Raw genomic sequence first — 20,141 nt, 5'->3', positions numbered from 1 at the left:
GAAAAACCAGATAAAGACCCAATGGCCAATTTGGGAGAAAAAAATCTGGGAAATTCCTCTCCGACCCATCTAGGCGATCGAAATTCTTCCAGGAGATCACTCTGTCCCTATATTTTCTACAGTACTTACCTTCTGTAAAGGCGATCTCCACCCCAGCCAGGAACAGGAATAAAACCATCTCCTGAAATCTAACAGAATTAGAACACAGTAGGAGCAGAACAAGGCTACACGGCCCCTGGGCCCACTCCACTACCCACAGGGCCATGACCATTCCGAACCTAGACTCATGTCCAATTTCCTGCCCGCTCCCCGTAACCCTTAATTCCCTTTACTTCTAGGAAACTATCTATTTCTGTTTTAAATTTATTTAATGATGTAGCTTCCACAGCTTTCTGGGGCAGCAAATTCCACAAACCTACCACCCTCTGAGTGAAGAAGTTTCTCCTCATCTCAGTTTTGAATGAGCAGCCCCTTATTTTAAGATTATGCCCCCTAGTTCTAGTTTCACCCATCATTGGGAACATCCTCACCGCATCCACCCGATCAAGCCCCTTCACAATCTTATATGTTTCAATAAGATCGCCTCTCATTCTTCTGAACTCCAATGAGTAGAGTCCCAATCTACTCAACCTCTCCTCATATGACCACCCCCTCATCCCCGGGATTAACCGAGTGAACCTCCTTTGTACTGACTCGAGAGCAAGTATGTCTTTTCTTAAGTATGGACACCAAAACTGTATGCAGTATTCCAGGTGCGGCCTCACCAATACCTTGTACAACTGCAGCAATACCTCCCTGTTTTTATATTCCAACCCCCTCGCAATAAAAGCCAACATTCCATTGGCCTTCTTAATCACTTGCTGCACCTGCATACTAACTTTTTGAGTTTCGTGCACCAGGACCCCCAGATCCCTTTGTACTACAGTACTTTCCAGTTTCTTGCCATTAAGATAATAACTTGCTCTATGATTTTTCCTGCCAAGGTGCATAACCTCACACTTTCCAGTATTGTATTCCATCTGCCAAATCTCTGCCCACTTACTTAGCCTGTCTATGTCCCTTTGCAGGTTTTTTATGTCCTCCTCACTCACTACTTTCCGTCCCATCTTTGTATCATCTGCAAACTTTGATATGTTACACTCGGTCCCCTCCTCCAAATCATTAATATAGATTGTAAAGAGTTGGGGACCCAGCACTGAGCCCTGCGGAACACCACTAGTTACTGGTTGCCAATCTGAGAACGAACCATTTATCCCAACTCTCTGCTTTCTGTTAGAGAGCCAATCCTCCACCCACGCCAGAATATTACCCCCAATCCCGTGATTTTTTATCTTGAGCAATAATCTTTTGTGTGGCACCTTGTCAAATGCCTTTTGGAAGTCTAAATACACTACGTCCACTGGTTCCCCTTTATCCACCCTGTATGTTACTTCCTCAAAAAACTCAAGCAAATTTGTTAAACATGACTTCCCCTTCATGAAACCATGCTGAGTTTGCCCTATTAAATTATGTTTATCCAAATGTCCCGTTACTGTCTCCTTAATAATGGACTCTAACATTTTACCAACCACAGATGTTAGGCTAACAGGTCTATAGTTTCCAGCCTTCTGCCTACTACCCTTTTTAAATAAGGGTGTTACATTAGCAGTTTTCCAATCTGCCGGGACCTTTGCTGAGTCCAGTGAGTTTTGGAAAATTATTACCAATGCATCCACAATCCCTACCGCTACTTCCCTCAAGACCCTAGGATGCAAGCCATCAGGTCCAGGGGATTTATCCGCCTTGAGTCCCATTATTTTACCAAGTACCACTTCCTTAGTGATTTTAATTGTATTTAGTTCCTCCCCCCCTAGAGCCCCCTGTTTGTCCAGTGTTGGGATATTCTTAGTGTCCTCTACTGTAAAGACTGATACAAAATAATTGTTCAGTGTTTTTGCCATCTCCATGTTTCCCACCATTAATTTCCCGGTCTCATCCTCTAAGGGACCAACATTTACTTTAGCCACCCTTTTTCTTTTTACATAACTATAGAAACTTTTACTGTCTGTTTTTATATTTTTTGCTAATTTACTTTCATAATCTATCTTCCCTTTCTTAATCAATCTTTTTGTTATTTTTTGCTGTCTTTTAAAGACTTCCCAATCTTCCATCCTCCCACTAGATTTGGCTACCTTATATGCCCTTGTTTTTAGTCGGATACTATCCTTAATTACTTTACTTAGCCACGGATGGCTATCTTTTCTTTTACACCCTTTTTTCCTCAGTGGAATATATTTTTTTTGGAAGTTGTAAAATAACTCCTTAAATGTACACCACTGGTCATGTACCGTCTTACCCTTTAATCTATTTTCCCAGTCCACTCTAATTAATTCCGCTCTCATACCTACATAGTCTCCTTTATTCAAGCTCAGCACGCTTGTTTGAGATCCAACCTTCTCACCCTCTAATTGAATATGGAATTCAACCATGTTATGGTCACTCATTCCAAGGGGATCCTTTACTAGGACATTTTTAATTAATCCCGTCTCATTACACAGGACCAGATCTAAGGTTGCTTGCCCCCTGGTCGGTTCAGTTACATACTGCTCAAGAAACCCATCCCTAATACACTCAATGAACTCTTCCTCAAGGCTGCTCTGCCCAATTTGATTTGTCCAGTTAATATGATAATTAAAATCCCCCATAATTATAGCTGTTCCCTTATTACAAGCCTCAACTATTTCCTGATTAATACTCCGTCCAACAGAGTTGCAACTGTTCGGAGGCCTATAGACTACCCCCACTAGTGTTTTTTTCCCCTTATTATTCCTTACCTCCACCCAAACTGTTTCACTATCCTGCTCCTTTGACCCAATATCATTTCTCTGTATTATAGTGATTCCTTCCTTTATTAACATAGCCACCCCACCTCCTCTCCCTTCCTGCCTGTCCTTCCTGATTGTTAAATAACCTGGTATGTTTAATTCCCAGTCATGGTCACCCTGCAGCCATGTTTCTGTAATGGCCACAAGATCATACCCATATGTCATTATTTGTGCCGTTAACTCATTCATTTTGTTACGAATGCTACGTGCATTCAGATAAAGAACTTTCAAATATGTTTTGTAACACTTAGTTCCTGTTTTTTCCCTTTTTATTACTTTACTTTTTACTTCATACCTTCTGTCCCTTCCTGACACATTCTGTTTTTTAATTCCCCCACTGCTACCTAAGTCTATGACCTTCTCTGTTGTCATTTCTTCTATTTTCTTCTTTAGTAGGGATTCCATTATTTTTCCTACCACCGATGTTAAGCTGACTGGTCTATAATTCCCTGGACATGTACTATCCCCCTTCTTAAATGTCGGTATTACGTTAGCTATTCGCCAGTCCTCTGGCACATACCTTTTTCTAATGAATTATTAAATATGAATAGTAATTATCTCAGAGTTCTCTTCATCTGTTCACTTAGTTATATTGTAGGCAACTAACAGAGGCTTGTTGTGATTTGTTTTATTTTACACAAAAAACATTTTTGGTTGTGAACACCAAATCAAGATTTGTGACATTTGCACGTGTGACAGTCATTTTGTAAGCTTGATGCAGAGCGATACTTTGAGTATAACAAGTTAAATGCGAGACTATTAATTCTATAGATTTGTTGGGAAATAAAGATTTAATTTTCAATCAAATTTACTAATTGCCATTTTAATTTGTTTAATTTTACTTTGGGATTTAAAGCTTCTTTCAGTGCAAATAGGTAAAAACATTGGCCCAGAAATTCAGGTCGGGGGCTTCCTGCGGGTGCAAGCCCCCGACGTGCACTTACCTTGCGCGCCGGCAGTTGAGCTGTAGGGCCCTGTGGAATTCCGCTCCGGGGCCTGGCCCAGCTGCCGGCGCGCTGTGCTTGCATGTCCCAGGGGCGTAGTTAGTGCCCTGATGGATCACGTGAGCCATGGGCAGCCAATCGGAGGAGGGAAAAGCCCATTCATAAGATTGACAGGAAGACCTGTCGAAACTTATAAATACTACGGGCCCCAAAATAGCAGTAAACCTTCAAATAATTTTTTTTTTAAATCACACTTTTTAAATAAACTATAAATTACATGAAATAACTATTTTAAACAATAATTTACATTTTTGAAAAAAATTATTTTAGATTCTAACGGGGCTAAAAATAAACTTACCTTGCTTTAAAGTATTTAAAAATAATAAACCTGTGGAAAAAATGTTTTAATTTTAATTAATTGACCACTTACCTTGCAAAAAGCAGGCCTTACGCCTGCTTTTTAAATGTGTAAATCCTGCAGGCTTACCCTCCCGGGAAAACCTGTAAAAAAAAAAAAAACTAAGTTCAAAGCGCACGCGCAGCCTCCCCTGCGTGCGCGTTCGACCTCTGAACCCCTTCGTTCAGAGGATCGGAAGTGCCGGTTTCCCGCGCATGCGCAGTGCATGCAGAAAACCGGCACTTCCATTCGGCCTACGGGTGAGTACCCAGCGCGTACTCACCCGTGGAGACCCGAATTTCTGGGCCATTATCAAATGTGTATTTTTAAAGCATTTGAAATAAATGTTAGATCACAAACATTCAAAATGTTAGGAATTGAAATTTTATGGTGAAATTAGTTCAATCCATCACCAGTTCACAAGGAGAAATGAAGGAGGATCACTTTCAATGTAAGGATTCCCCATTTGTTGATCTACTCAGTTTAAATTCTCTTTTGTAACTGGTTAAATAAATATGTTTTTGATGAACTCCCCACAGTGTTCAATATGGCTAACTACTCAGTGGTTATTTTGGTAGTATAACAAATTTAAAAACTACCGATGGCTCTGGATCACTATCCAGGAATCAAAAAGTTTGATCCCTTTTAATCAGTGTAAGACTTTGTAGATGACATCACTTGATCAGCTCTTCAGTGACTTTCAAAGTCAAAATGTCAGGTCTTCATAAGATTGTAGGGAAGTGATCAAAAACCAGATTTCTCCTATCAACCGGGAAATGAAAAAATTATTTGGGTTAATTGCTAACCGGCAAATGCTCTAATTGGAAGTGCTTTCCCGACAGCACTATTTTTTCTTTAACTTGCACATCCTTGCACTTGACAGCTCATTATTTTGGATTGCACTGCTTGTTGGAACTATATCATATGATAAATAAGCAATGAGTTTTGTTCTTTTTTTCAGTATGTCTTTATTAAACCTTTTGAATCCACGGTCCACAATTACAAAGTATAATTTAAAACCTTAACCAACATCTTAACTCTTTTCTTTCAGTTGATTATGGCGATAAACTCAACTCGTTTAATAAGTGTTGAGGTTGTGGCACAGAATGAAGTGAGTCGTGCCAGAGCCAGCATGACCACAGTTGCTCAGTATCCTGTCATGAATATTACTATTACTGTGGCTCGAGTAGCTCTGAACAAGGCCAGTAACATTGTGCTTAAAATAAAACCCAAACAAGACTATATCATTGCAATAGATTACGGAGATGGAACAAATGACCTTTTTGAATCACAACATCTTAATTCCCAAACCAGCTGCTTGGACGCTCTGTTTCATTGCTCGAATTTTGTTTTTCATCATACATACGCTGCTGTTGGTCAATACCATTTGAATGCTACAATTTCCAATAATGTAAGTACTGTTGCATCAACAGCCATTGCTGTTGTTGAGGAGCCCATTACTGGTCTTCAATTGATTCTGAATTCACCAAGAGTGATCAAGTTTAAAGACTACATTAATGCAACAGCATTGGTACAAACTGGCACAGAGGTTACCTTTCAGTGGATCATTTCAGTACCACACTCCAACCCTTTTATTCTTACTCAGGAGTAAGTATGCACTGTTTTATATATTGTGAAGTACATGCATTTGTGTTTGTGTCTCTGTGTAAGTATACTTAATTATCTGGGACGAGTATAACCTGTATAAAGACAACAGTAGTTTGATATTTGCAATTGGCCTTCCAGTCTAGTATTCTAATCCAGAGTACTCTTTATAGGTTTGAAATCTTAACATTTTCTTCAAAATGCTGGAATAATGAGACTTACATTTGTAAAATTCTTAAATTGTGATATTGTTCCTCTATTCCACAATATAGTTTGAGGAAAGCTATAGCCTGCTGTCTATTCCCATATGCTTTTGTCTATTGTACTTCTTTACAGAAAATTATCCTGATCTCAAATTTACAAAACAAGTAACACATATATAGTATCAGAAACATGATTCTGTGAAGAATAGCACAAGTGATGGTGTGTGGTTCATGTCAGTGATTCCCCATACAGGGAGTTCGCAGTCTCAGATACAATCATGAAGGGTTTTGATAGAGTAAATAAAGATAAACTGTTTCCAGTAGCAGAATGGTTAGTAACCAGAGGACACAGATTTAAGGTGATTAGCAGAAGAACCAGAGGCGACATGAGGAAACATTTTTTTACAGAGTGAGTTGTTTGTGTTCTGGGATGTCACTTCCTCAAAGAAGTCACGGAGGTTGATCAGGTGGGATCTTCCCTTTCTGAATCTACGTTGATTGCTCTTAACTAAGCTATTGTTGTAATCTTTAAGTTTATAACTGTTAACCAATTCCATTGTTCTAGACAGGATTGGATTCAGATTGTTGTGTCTGTAGTTGTTTATGTCTGATTTGTCAGCCATTTTGAATATGCTTACCATGTTTTCCTGTTTCCAATTACTGGTAGGTCCCCAGTGTCCAGATGATTATCAGTGCCTCACAAATCTCCTCCGTCGTCCCCTTCAGCATTCTGGGATAAATGTCATATATTCCCGAGGATTTATTACTTTTGAGCTCTCTTAGTGTTCTGGACCGATGGACATTTTTACATGCAGTAGCACCCTCTGGTGGTGGTTATTGTGTTAGCAGTGTGTTTGTATGAAGCAGAGGTCATTTGACCTTTGTTCCTTTCTTCCTGTGTGAGGTCATTTGACCTTTGTTCCTTTCTTCCTGTGAGAGGTCATTTGACCTTCGTACCTTTCTTCCTGTGTAACACAGGAAGTAGAATTCCAGGAAGAACCTGGCAGTAATGGAGGATTCCATAAGGGTTTCACAATCCAATGTAATCTGATTTCATATGTTAGGCCAAGCGCAATATCTGTGAGTATCTTTGTTCCTTAGCATAATAGCAACGTTGTCAGAGTAGTATTTTGACAATAATATGTTTATAAAAGGTTAATATTTGATAGTTACAGAAGTGAGTCCAAATGTTAGTTAGTTATACAATTAATCTATTCTACTGTTGTAAATATGTTTATATCTTATGTAATATCGAATGTATAGTACTCAGTTATGTACAAAACATACTTTATCTTTGTTTACAGTTTCACAAATTTGTTCAAGTAAAGCTTCAAAACAGCAAACGGCTTCATGAAGAATTATTTTTGAATAAGTGTTTAACTTGCTGGATAACTAGATAGGAGCACGTCTAGCGTGGCCAGTACAGTGAAAAGATAGCAATACGGCTAGCTGTGAAGAGCGGAGCAGGAGGAACCCAGAGTAAGCCTTAACCTCGTAGAGCACATCTACCTCACATCAACATGTCAGAAGATAATAACAAAAATGCTTTGCAGCAAGTAGAAGACCTTAAACAGGCAGACGAAACTGTAGAACGTGACAATCGGTCTATAAGCTCCGGTTACTACAGATCGCAAGTTGGTTCACGGTCATCGGGTGGTTCTAGAGTAAGCATAGCCATCGCCAAAGCGCGGGCTAAGCTAGTAGCAGCTCAAGCCAGAGCTGCGCATGCGGACAGTGAAATAGAAATAAAAGTAAGACAGGCCCGTCTCCAAGCTGAATCACAAGCCGAACAGGCCCGATCCCAAGCCGAACAGGCCCGACACCAAGCTGACCTGGCCAGTCACCAGGTTGAATGACAAGCTGAACAGGCCCGTCTCCAAGCTGAATCACAAGCCGAACAGGCCCGATCCCAAGCCAAACAGGCCCGACGCCAAGCTGACCTGGCCAGTCACCAGGTTGAACGACAAGCTGAACAGGCCTGTCTCCAAGCCACATTAGACGCTCTGCAGCAACAAAAAGAGATAGATGCTGCATTAGCCGAGACACAAGTATTCGAGGCAATTTTGGAGGGAGCTGTTCCCGAGACAGCTTACAAACCTTTAATTCCCGTTCCGTGGCAGAGTCCACGACAGCGCACCATAGATTACGTGAGCGACCATGCCGACATACAGTTTACAGGAGAAATGGATGGAGGCCCGCACATCTCTACAGACACAAGCACTTCGTATAACATGCCACAAGTTGCCAACCAAGGTCAAAGCAGACGGCGTGCCTCAAGCCGCAGAGTCTCCCCCAGCAGAACGGAAGACACGGTGCAAAGGAATAGGACGCCGAATAGAGAAAGTCAGAGGCAAATGCCCTCTCGGTACCTTGAGACCCCCAACAGAGCCCCCAGCCAAGGCAACCCTAGCACAGGTCCCAGCACCTACGACCTCGCCAAATATTTTGCACGCACCCAGCTGGTGACTTCGGGGTTAATCAAGTTTGATGATAGGCCGGAGAATTATTGGGCTTGGAAGCCCTGCTTCCACGATGCCATATCGGGCTTAGACCTGTCGGCAGGAGAAGAGCTCGGCCTCCTTATCAAATGGCTCGGCCCAGAGTCCGCCGGACAGGCCTGCAGGATAAAAGCGGCCAATGTGGGACAGCTGCCAGAGGGGTTGAAGAAGGCTTGGGCGAGGCTGGAAGAAAGCTACGGCTCGCCCGAAGCCATTGAAAGGGCTCTCTGACAGGTTGGAGAACTTTCCGAGGTTGACGAGTAAGGAACCCCAGAAGCTCCGCGACCTTGGAGATCTGTTGTCGGAACTCGAAGCCGCAAAGCAGGATGGCTACCTACCCGGTCTATCGTACTTAGACACTTCCAGAGGGGTAAGTCCCATCATTGAGAAGCTTCCATTTAACCTGCAGGAGAAGTGGATAACGTTTGGATCAAAGTTCAAGCTAAAGCACAACGTGGCGTTCCCACCATTCTCTGCGTTCGTTAAATTCATCCGTAAAGAAGCCAAAGCCAGGAACGACCCCAGCTTCAACTTCTTCTCCGCCCACCCAGCACTTGCCAGAAAAGACAAGTTCGACAGACATGGAAAGACACCAATATCTGTCCACAAAATGCAAGTGTCCTCAACTGAGCACACAAAAATTCAGAAGAAACCTGAGGATATGAGCAAACAATGCCCTATCCACAACAAGCCCCGTCCTTTAAAGAAGTGCAGAGGCTTCAGGGAGATGTCCCTGGAAGATCGGAAACAATATCTTAAAGAGAACTCTATGTTTCAGGTGCTGCTCGTCCACGAGCCATCTCGCCAAGAACTGCAAGGTGGATGCAAAATGCACTGAATGTGAAAGTGATCGGCACGTTTCAGCACTACACCCAGGCCCAGCTCCTTGGAAGTCAGAGACGCCTCCTCCCGCTTCAGAGCACGGCGGGGAGAGAGAGGGAGCCGCTGGTCCGGAGATTACATCCAGGTGCACCGAGGTGTGTGGAGAAGGAGTGAGCGCAAGAGCATGCTCCAAGATATGCCTCGTTAATGTGTACCCTGCAGGATGTCGCCAGGAATCTGAAAAGATGTATGCCATACTAGATGAACAAAGCAATCGTTCTCTAGCAAGATCCGAGTTCTTCAACATCTTCAAGGTCAAAGGAAGTCCGTCGCCTTACACGCTGAAGACGTGTGCTGGACTTTCAGAAACAGCCGGCAGGAGGGCCTGCGGTTACGTTGTTGAGTCAGCCGATGGGAAGATTAGTCTCCCCCTTCCTACACTCATCGAATGTAATCAAGTCCCCGACAACCGTTCTGAGATTCCCACTCCGAATGCAGCTCGTCATCACCATCATCTGAGACACATTGCAGACGAGATCCCACCTCTTGATCCAGATGCAAGCATACTTCTGTTGTTGGGAAGAGACATCCTGAGGGTACATAAGATAAGGGAGCAGATCAACGGTCCACATGACGCCCCTTTCGCCCAAAGGCTAGACCTCGGCTGGGTCGTTGTTGGAGATGTGTGCCTCAAGGGCGCTCACAAGCCATCTCAGGTGAGCACACTCAAGACTTCCATCTTGGAGAATGGTCGTCCAAGCTACCTTACCCCATGCAGTACTCAGATCCGAGTGACAGAGAAGTTCAGTCATACGGCTCAGCCTCAGAACTCCCCAGCGCTGATCTCCGCAGACAGCACACAGATGATGCTCACTGGAGAGAACCCGGGTCAGTCAGTCTTCTGTCGCACCGCCAACGACCACAAACTTGCTCCATCGATCGACGACATGAGGTTCCTCCAGATTATGGACAATGAGGTCTCTCGTGACAGCTCTAACAGCTGGGTTGCACCCTTACCCTTCCGGAACCCCAGACAACGGCTGCCGAACAACAGGGGGTATGCCTATAATCATCTTAACTCACTCCATCGCACACTAGAGAAGAAGCCAGAGATGAAAGCACACTTCCTAGAATTTGTCAAGAAAATGCTTGTCAACGATCATGCAGAGATAGCTCCTCCACTCCAGGAAGGCCAAGAGTGTTGGTACCTCCCTTCCTTTGGAGTCTACCACCCCAAAAAGCCGGAACAGATCCGCGTGGTGTTTGACTCCAGTGCACCATATCAGGGCGTCTCTCTCAATGACGTACTCCTCACAGGGCCCGATCTTAACAACAGCCTCTTGGGAGTGCTCATGAGATTCAGGAAAGAGCCCGTCGCCATCACTGCCGATATCCAGCACATGTTTCATTGCTTCGTGGTGAGAGAAGACCACAGAGACTTCCTCCACTTCCTGTGGTATCGGGACAATGACCCCAATAGAGACATTGTGGACTACAGAATGCGTGTCCATGTCTTTGGGAATAGCCCATCCCCTGCTGTCGCCATATACGGACTAAGGAGGGCTGCCAAGGAAGAAGACGACGACTTTGGCAGTGATGTGAGAGGGTTCATCGAACGAGAGTTCTATGTCGATGATGCACTGAAGTCATTCCCGACCGAAGCAGAGGCCATCGGTACCCTCGGACGAGCCCAGGAACTACTTGCACTATCCAACCTCAGGCTGCATAAGATAGCCTCTAACAGACCAGCAGTGATGGAGGCATTCCCCCCTGAAGATTGTGCTAAGGACGTCAAGGACCTAGACCTCTTCACTGATGACCTCCCCCTACAGCGTAGCCTAGGGGTGTCGTGGAACATAGCAACAGACACGTTCACGTTCCAAGTCTTAGACGTCAAGAAACCCTTCACACGTAGAGGAGTGCTCTCTACAGTCAACAGCCTATACGACCCTCTCGGTTCCTTAGCCCCTGTCACCATACAAGGCAGGCTGCTCCTCAGGGAACTCTCCACATGCGCTGAAGAGTGGGATTAACCTCTTCTTGAAGAGATGGAAGCAGAGTGGGACAGATGGAGAGACTCACTCCAAGACTTACAGGAGATCCGAATACCTCGCTGCTATTCGTCTTTCTCTCCCTTAAATGCCCAATTCAAAGAGCTTTGTGTCTTTGCAGACGCATCCGCTAAGGCCATTGCAAGTGTGGCTTATCTGAAGGTCACCACTCAAGAAGGACAAAGCAAAATCAGCTTCGTCTTTGATAGAGGCAAGTTGGTGCCCCAGCCAGACCTCACCATACCTAGATTCGAACTGTGCGTAGCAGAACGCAACCTACCTCCTCACAGCAGTCTAATGAAGCTGCATCCTATCATCGACACTGACGGACCGTCTCTGAGGTGGTTCTCCTTTTGTCGCCAGAGGACTCCAGTGACAAGTAGAGTTCGGACTATGTGGAGTCGTTAACGACCCTAGACGGGGAGTGTTCTGGACCGATGGACATTTTTACATGCAGTAGCACCCTCTGGTGGTGGTTATTGTGTTAGCAGTGTGTTTGTATGAAGCAGAGGTCATTTGACCTTTGTTCCTTTCTTCCTGTGTGAGGTCATTTGACCTTTGTTCCTTTCTTCCTGTGTGAGGTCATTTGACCTTTGTTCCTTTCTTCCTGTGAGAGGTCATTTGACCTTCGTACCTTTCTTCCTGTGTAACACAGGAAGTAGAATTCCAGGAAGAACCTGGCAGTAATGGAGGATTCCATAAGGGTTTCACAATCCAATGTAATCTGATTTCATATGTTAGGCCAAGCGCAATATCTGTGAGTATCTTTGTTCCTTAGCATAATAGCAACGTTGTCAGAGTAGTATTTTGACAATAATATGTTTATAAAAGGTTAATATTTGATAGTTACAGAAGTGAGTCCAAATGTTAGTTAGTTATACAATTAATCTATTCTACTGTTGTAAATATGTTTATATCTTATGTAATATCGAATGTATAGTACTCAGTTATGTACAAAACATACTTTATCTTTGTTTACAGTTTCACAAATTTGTTCAAGTAAAGCTTCAAAACAGCAAACGGCTTCATGAAGAATTATTTTTGAATAAGTGTTTAACTTGCTGGATAACTAGATAGGAGCACGTCTAGCGTGGCCAGTACACTTAGCCTATCTCAGACTTCCAGCTTGTTTAAGTTGAAGTCATTACTTTTGCTTGGTTAATCATGTTTGGACAGGGCATGTTGCTCACATCTTCCCCTGTGAAGGAAGTAACCATTTGGAATGCTTACTATTTATGTTATTCCTCTGTTTTGACGCCGTTTGCATTTTTTTATGGTTCTCACCTCTTCTCTGGCTGCCCTATTACTGTTAAGGTACTGAAAGAAAATCTTGTTTGGTTTTACCTGTGTTTTTTTTTAAATTAGGTCAATCTTTGCCTCTCTGATCATTCTTTCAACATGTTCTTGTATCATCCCAGTGAACTCCACCCCCTTTTTATTTCTGCCAGATTTGAAACTGTCATTTTCCACCATCATTTCACTTTTCACTTTTAATTTGTTAATCAATTTGGTTCTAGGTATGTATTTAGTCTGCATACTCAACATTATAAAGGTGTTCAGTTTGTCATCACTGAAGTGCTATTGAACAACCTGCACAATTAATTTGTTTGAGTTCCTTCATTTCACTCAAAATGAGCCAAAATGCCAGAGTGGCACGGGTGATCTGCATTATGTTCTCGAAAATGCCCATATCCCAGGAGGGCAGAATGGTCTTGGTATGAGAGTTGTCAGTAGCTTCAATTAATAGTGCTGTACTGTCAGTCAATGGAGGTGGCATTCAAAGAACAGAAATTGGACTCATTCCATTGGACTCTCTTTTCTTTTCTAACTGAAAATAGATGTAATCTAACACAGTTTGTGTCACAAATAGCCCTCAGACTTTGGGAATTAAATATTCAATAGCTTAAGTCATACATGTATATTCAGAAATTATAGTGTATATAAATGGCAAGCAAAAACCATAAAGTAATTCAATGAAAAATGGTGTACCTTTTGTGACATTCAATTAATAGATACTTGTTGCATAACAAATTAATAATGCTGTTTCTTGTGCTAACCAATGTTTCCTTTCTTTCAGGGGCAATCTTATTAGCACAATTAACTACCAAGCACATGCAGGAGGCAACTACTATGTAAAAATAATAATCTCCAGCCCACTATACAGCAGCCCTTTCAGTCGATTGCTTCCGGGCCCTGTAAAAGTAAGAACTCCAATCGTGGGTTTACAGACATTATTCCCCTTTAATACCAATAGTGCGAAGCTTCTACTGCAGCCAGATGGTAGTTATGCCACTCAAATCTTGGGCTTTAGTGTTCATACCTTTGCTGAAGAAGTGAAGTTTTTGTTTGACTTTGGAGATGCTTCACCGCTACTTACTGTCAGTGGAATGCAGAGTAGCTTTGATGGTACATTTGCTTCTGGACGACACAAATTTACCAAAGGTTGGTATGCAGATTGTATTTTTTTTTTGACCCGCCGGCACCCCACCAGATTCCATCATTATTTGTTGTTCCAGCCCGAGTGCTTAACCCCCACAATCCCCACAGGCTCGACTAGTTCTCTTGTTAAACCGCATTCCAATGGCACAGTGTGTCGTGCATGGATAGGATGTGCGTTCAATCCTACAATATTTCACATGCTGAGTTTCAGATCGGCTCATCATAGCGAGGAAAGTAAAACCAGAGGGAGAGTTACCACGTTTGCTATCTCACACCCCGGATGGGCAGTTACAGAGCAAAGCTGACAGAGGCCTATTAGGGAACATGTCACCTTCTCATCTGTGCATGTCAAGGAGAAACCAAATAGGAGTTGAGGGAAAAAATATTTTAATGCAGTATACCTGCAAAAAAAGAAATAATTTCGGCAAGTTTTAACTATGTGATTACAATCATAACTAGTTGTACATTTAATCTGGGAACATTGAAAAGAAATTTAATTGATGCATCTTTTATATGATTTTTTTTTAGGAATATTAAATAGAGCACAAACAAATTATTTTAGTTTTTCAATATAAAAGATCTTCATTTACAAGAAATCCACAATCAGAATTTTTTGGCTTACAAGCCCAAAATTGCTGCCACCATATGAAGATGTATTTTGCGGTATTGGCGCTGAGACGGGTCCACCACCGGAAGCTCACTTAATGTGGGGAGTGGGAAATTGTATGTTGCAGCTATATTAGAATGGGTTAGGTAGATGGTTGAAGGGAAGGGGTATGAAGGGATACGAAACAGAGTGGGCACATAGAAGTAGGACTACTGCTTGTATGGAGCAGAAACACCAACACTGACTGGTTGGACTCAGCAGCCTGTTTCCACATTGTAGTCAGAAGATTTTGGTTCAAGCCCCACTCCAGAGATTTGAGCACATATGATCTTAAATTGTTGAACTCAATGTTGAATCCGGAAGGCTGTAAAGTGCCTAATCGAAAGAGGAGGTGCTGTTCCTCGAGTTTCCGTTGAGCTTCATTAGAACAATGTAGGAGGCCGAGGACAGAGGGGTCAGAATGGGAGTTGGGCGGAGAATTAAAATTTCAAGCGACTGAAAGCTCGGGGTCCCCCTTGCGGACTGAATGGTGTTCCACAAAGCAATCACCCAATCTGCATTTGGTCTCCCCAGTGTAGAGGAGACCGCATCGTGAGCAGTGAATACAATATACTAAGTTGGAAGAAGCACAAGTAAATAACTGTTTCACCCGGAAGGAATATTTGGGGCCCTGGATGGTGGGAAGGGAGGAGGTAAAAGGGCAGGTGCTGCATCTCCTGCGCTTGCACAGGAAGGTGCTGTGGGATGGGGAGGGTGTGTTGGGGGGGATTGAAGAGTGGACGAAGGTGATGTTGAGGGGACGGTCCCTTCAGAATGCTGAGAGGGGAGGGGAAGGTGTGTTTGGTGGCAGCATCACGCTGGAGGTGGCGGAAATGGCAGAGGATGATTCATTGAATGTGGAGGCTGGTGGGGTGGAAGGTAATGACAAGGGGAACCCTATCATTTGTGACTTTGATAAAGGCCGTTTCAGTGCTGTGGCAGGGGCAGAAACCTGATTGATGTGGTTCAAACATAGAGTTGCGGGAAAGATGGGCACGGATTTGGGAGGCGACCACACATTCAAGGACTTTGGAGAGGTAAGGGAGGTTGGAGATGGGGCAAAACTGCCGTTCACAGACCATACTGTTTTGCTCTTTGAAAATTTTCCCTCACAGATAAAAAGAGTTATTTCAATTGTTGCTAGTTGCTTGCTTTTTTGTGAATTTCTTGCAGCTGAATTATATAATTGTAAATACATACCTACATTTTATCATCTATATTTGAAACTTCTTTTGACAGAGGGTGTGTTCTACATCACAGTCTCAACTTTCAACGAATTCTACAATGCTACAAATGAACTTGGTGCTTATTTTGTGCAAGTGGTTCCAGAAGGCCTGGTACTGACAATGAATTCCAGTGTTATTCACAAAAATGAAGTAATTCTCTTCAGTGCATCGCTGACTAAAGGAACTGATGTGACATACAGCTGGAATATGGGCGATCAGACTTCCTATGTAGATGAAGGTAAGAAATCCTATGTTGTGCTGACAAAAGGTTGTATGGGGTGAGAGGAGGGGAACGCGATCTCATCAAGACTTTGTGCATGAAGTATCTTTGAAAGGTATTTGTTGCTGCTATCCGGGTATCAACAAAACAGTGTGACTTCAATCCACTAGAAAGCACTAAACATTAACAGACCACTTTTATAGCATTTCACTGTAGTTCTTTTTATGTGATTCATGTTTGGACCCCATTTCTGTATTTCAGGCCCTGTAATTAAGCACAAGTTTCTGTCTGCTGGAATCTACAATGTCACAGTAAATGCACGGAATAAAGTGGGAATGGTCTCGACCTATGTCACTGTAGCTGTACTCTACAGAATGCAACGTATGAAATGCCTCTATTGCCTCATATACATGTGTTGAGTAGCACTATTTTTTAGAAGTGCAATTAATGGGCGGGGCGGGGGTGAGCAGTGGGAGGAATGGGGCTGATTGGTGCACCGGATTGGTACACTACCTTTTGCCTCTGGAACGTGGATTTAATTGCAGCCCAAGCTGATAGGATAAAAGTCACCTTATCTTGCTGATTGTGAGAGTCCTATGTAAAATAGGTTTGGGCACTTTGAACATAGTTTCCAGTTACCTGTATCCACACACAAAACTGCCCGGAATTTGATAATACATTGGTAACCTCGCTCAGAGAAACCACAAAAATAGCTGGTGTAGGAAATCAAAATGTTACCGTAGGGGATTCATTTCTGAGATTCGGGCGAATGCACATTGTTGGGATAAAGCAGAGAGAGCTTCACTATACAGCTGGTTTTGTTCCACTTGACCTGGGAGTGGTTGATGGAAAACTCTTACATATTCCATTACTAACATTTCTCATCTTGATGGGCACAAACTTCAACATTTAAAAATGTTATAGTAGAAAGATTTCATGTATTAACCAAACTTATTAGTCACTACTAAGTGATTGGAACCAGTATCTCACAACTGTGCCCAATCCAGTGGAATAGTTAAACAGTGCACACTGTCTAAGCTCACAGGTGAATATTGATGACCACTTGGGCAGGGTATTGAAGAGTGTCCAGGCCCATTAAACAATAATTCAACTAGTAATTAGCAGCTTCAAAAGTGGAGAGTCGGGAGGGAATAAAATGGATGAAGAAAACACAAGCGTCTCCCTTGAAATAAAAACAAAAAATGTTGGAAATATACAATTAGATATCAACATTTAAAACAAAAGGTTAAAATAAAATACCCTTCATCTGAACCCTCCGGTGACCAGCTGATGTACCAGTGTGCTGGGCTGGAAAGTCCTTGAACATGTCGCCTCCCAAATCCGTGTCCATCTTTCCCGCAACTCCATGTTTGAACCCTGGGATCAGGTTTCCATCCCTGCCACAGCACTGCAACAGCACTTATCAAAGTCACAAATTACAACCTCTATCACTGTGACCATGGTAAACTATCCCTTCTCGTCCTTCTCGATCTCTCTGCAGCCTTTGACATGGTTGACCACACCATCCTCCTCCAATGCCTGTCCTCCATTGTCCAGTTGGGTGGGACTGCCCTCGCCTGGCTCCATTCCTACCTATCCAGTCGTAGCCAGAGAATCACCTGCAATGGCTTCTCTTCCTGCTCCTACACCATTACCTATGGAATCTCTCAAGGATCTATCTTTGGCCCCCTTCTATTTCTCATCTAGATGCTGGCCATCATTCCAAAAACCTAACGTCAGGTTCCACATGTAAGCTGACAAACATAGAAACATAGAAGATAGGAGCAGGAGTAGGCCATTCGGCCCCTCGAGCCTGCTCCACCATTCAATGCGATCATGGCTGATCATCCAAATTCAGTACCCTGTCCCTGCTTTCTCCCCATATCTCTTGATCCCTTTTCCTTCAGAAATATATCCAACTCCTTGAATATATTTAATGAATTGGCCTCTACTGCCTTGTGTGGTAGAGAATTCCACAGGTTCACCACTCTCTGGGTGAAGAAATTCCTCCTCATTTCTGTCCTAAATGGCTTACCCCTTATCCTTAGACTGTGACCCCTGATTCTGGACTCCCTGACCATCGGGAATATCCTTCCTGCATCTAGTCTGTCCAATCCTGTCAGAATTTTATAAGTTTCAATGAGATCCCCTCTCATTCTTCTAAACTCCAGCGAGTATAAGCCCAATCGACCCAATCTCTCCTCATACATCATTCCTGCCATCCCAGGTATCAGTCTGGTGAATCTTCGCTGAACTCCTTCCATGGCAAGAACATCCTTCCTCAGATAAGGCGACCAAAATGGTACACAATACTCAAGATGTGGTCTCACCAAGGCCCTGTAAACTGCAGCAAGACATCCTTGTTCCTGTACTCAAACTCGCTCGCTACGAAGGCTAACATACCATTTGCCTTCTTAACCGCCTGCTGCACCTGCATGCTTACCTTCAGCGACTGGTGCACAAGGACACCCAGGTCTCGTTGCACTTCCCCTTCTCCCAATCTATTGCCATTAAGATAATAATCTGCCTTCCTGTTTTTGCCACCAAAGTGGATAACCTCGCATTTATCCACGTTATATTGCATCTGCCTTGCTTCTGCCCAATCACCCAACCTGTCCAAATCATACTGCAGTTTCTCGGTATCCTCCTCACAGCACACACGCCCACCCAGCTTTGTGTCGTCTGCAAACTTGGAGATATTACATCTAGTTCCCTTGTCTAGATCATTAATATATATTGTGAATAGCTGGGGCCCAAGGACCGATCCCTGCGGTACCCCACTAGTCACTGCCTGCCACTCGGAAAAAGACCCGTTTATTCCAACTCTTTGCTTTCTGTCTGCCAACCAGTTCTCTATCCAAGTCAATACCTTGCCCCCAAACCTATGTGCCTTAACTTTACATGCTAATCTCTTATACGGGACCTTATCGAAAGCCTTTTGAAAGTCCAAATACACTACATCCACTGGTTCGCCCTTATCTATTTTACCAGTTACATCCTCAAAAAATTCCAGTAGATTAGTCAAGCACGATTTACCTTTTGTAAATCCATGTTGACTTTGTCTGATCCTGTCACTGTTTTCCAAGTGCTCTGCTATTACATCTTTTATAATGGACTCTAGCATTTTCCCCACTACCGATGTCAGGCTTACCGGTCTGTAATTCCCCGTTTTCTCTCTACAACCCTTTTTGAATAGTGGGGTTACATTAGCTACCCTCCAATCCATGGGTACTGTTCCAGATTCCATCGAATGTTCAGTTCAATTTTTATTTGCCATATGTAACCAGTACAAGTACAATTACAATGGAATGCTCACTCCCCGTAGGGACGCGTCAGCTATACATACAGCGCCGCGTTCAGAGAGTCAATACAATGGCTTCCCGTGGCAGTGGGAGCACGATGTCCCTCAGCCGCTCCGTCCACCTCGTCACCGCGGTCTCCTCCTCACTGTTGCTGGCTCCACGTGTGGTGGCCTGCTTCTCCCGCTCACGATCCGACCTCTGGCCGCCATGCCCGGCTCCCCTCCTCCCAGTCGGACTGCAAGTTTCCCGCCATGGAGCTGCCGGCTGACGTGCTGCAGCGGGTCGTTGTGGCTGCTGCTGCTGCTCGTTGCGCTGCGCTGCCTCCGCCCGACTCGCCGAACACATCGTCGGGATGTGAATGCTCCATGTTGGAAGATGATCAGCAATGCATCTACTATTTCTAGGGCCACTTCCTTAAGTACCCTAGGATGTAGATTATCAGGCCCTGGGGATTTATCGGCCTTCAATCCCGTCAATTTCCCTAACACCATTTCCCTACAAATACTGATTTCTTTCAGTTCCTCCCTTTCATCAGACCCTATGTTCCCTGACATCTCTGGGAGGTTATTTGTGTCCTCCTTTGTGAAGACAGAACCAAAATATGTATTTAATTGGTCTGCCATTTCTTTGTTCCCCATTATAAATTCCCCTGATTCTGACTGCAAGGGACCTACGCTTGACTTCACCAATCTTTTTCTTTTCACATACCTATAAAAGCTTTTACAGTCAGTTTTTATGTTCCCGGCAAGCTTACTCTCATATTCTATTTTCCCCTTCTTAATTAATCCCTTTGCCTTCCTTTGTTGAATCCTAAACCGCACCCAATCCTCAGGTTTACTGCCTTTTCTGGCCAATTTATATGTGCTCTCCTTGGATCTTATGCTATCCCTAATTTCCCTTGTTAGCCACGGTTGAGTCACCTTT

The 20,141-nt window shown here is 43.5% G+C and overlaps 1 protein-coding gene across 1 annotated transcript in view; it reads left to right on the top strand.

The window, feature by feature from the left end:
- pkd1l1 (polycystin 1 like 1, transient receptor potential channel interacting) overlaps nucleotides 1–20,141 on the top strand; it is a 412,439-nt gene that overhangs the window by 127,375 nt on the left and 264,923 nt on the right. Inside the window, exons 11-14 of the mRNA XM_085989354.1 lie at nucleotides 5,257–5,813; nucleotides 13,462–13,826; nucleotides 15,709–15,933; nucleotides 16,177–16,296. Of these exons, the coding sequence (XP_085845480.1) occupies nucleotides 5,257–5,813; nucleotides 13,462–13,826; nucleotides 15,709–15,933; nucleotides 16,177–16,296 (1,267 nt within the window). The remainder of the gene's footprint in view (nucleotides 1–5,256; nucleotides 5,814–13,461; nucleotides 13,827–15,708; nucleotides 15,934–16,176; nucleotides 16,297–20,141) is intronic.

The sequence above is a fragment of the Somniosus microcephalus genome, chromosome 5 (assembly GCF_052327205.1).
Source record: "Somniosus microcephalus isolate GS21.2 chromosome 5, FLI_Smic_1.0, whole genome shotgun sequence".
Lineage (NCBI taxonomy): Eukaryota > Metazoa > Chordata > Chondrichthyes > Squaliformes > Somniosidae > Somniosus > Somniosus microcephalus.
Note: the sequence above shows the minus strand (reverse complement) of the source record. Positions and strands in the feature narration are given on the sequence as shown.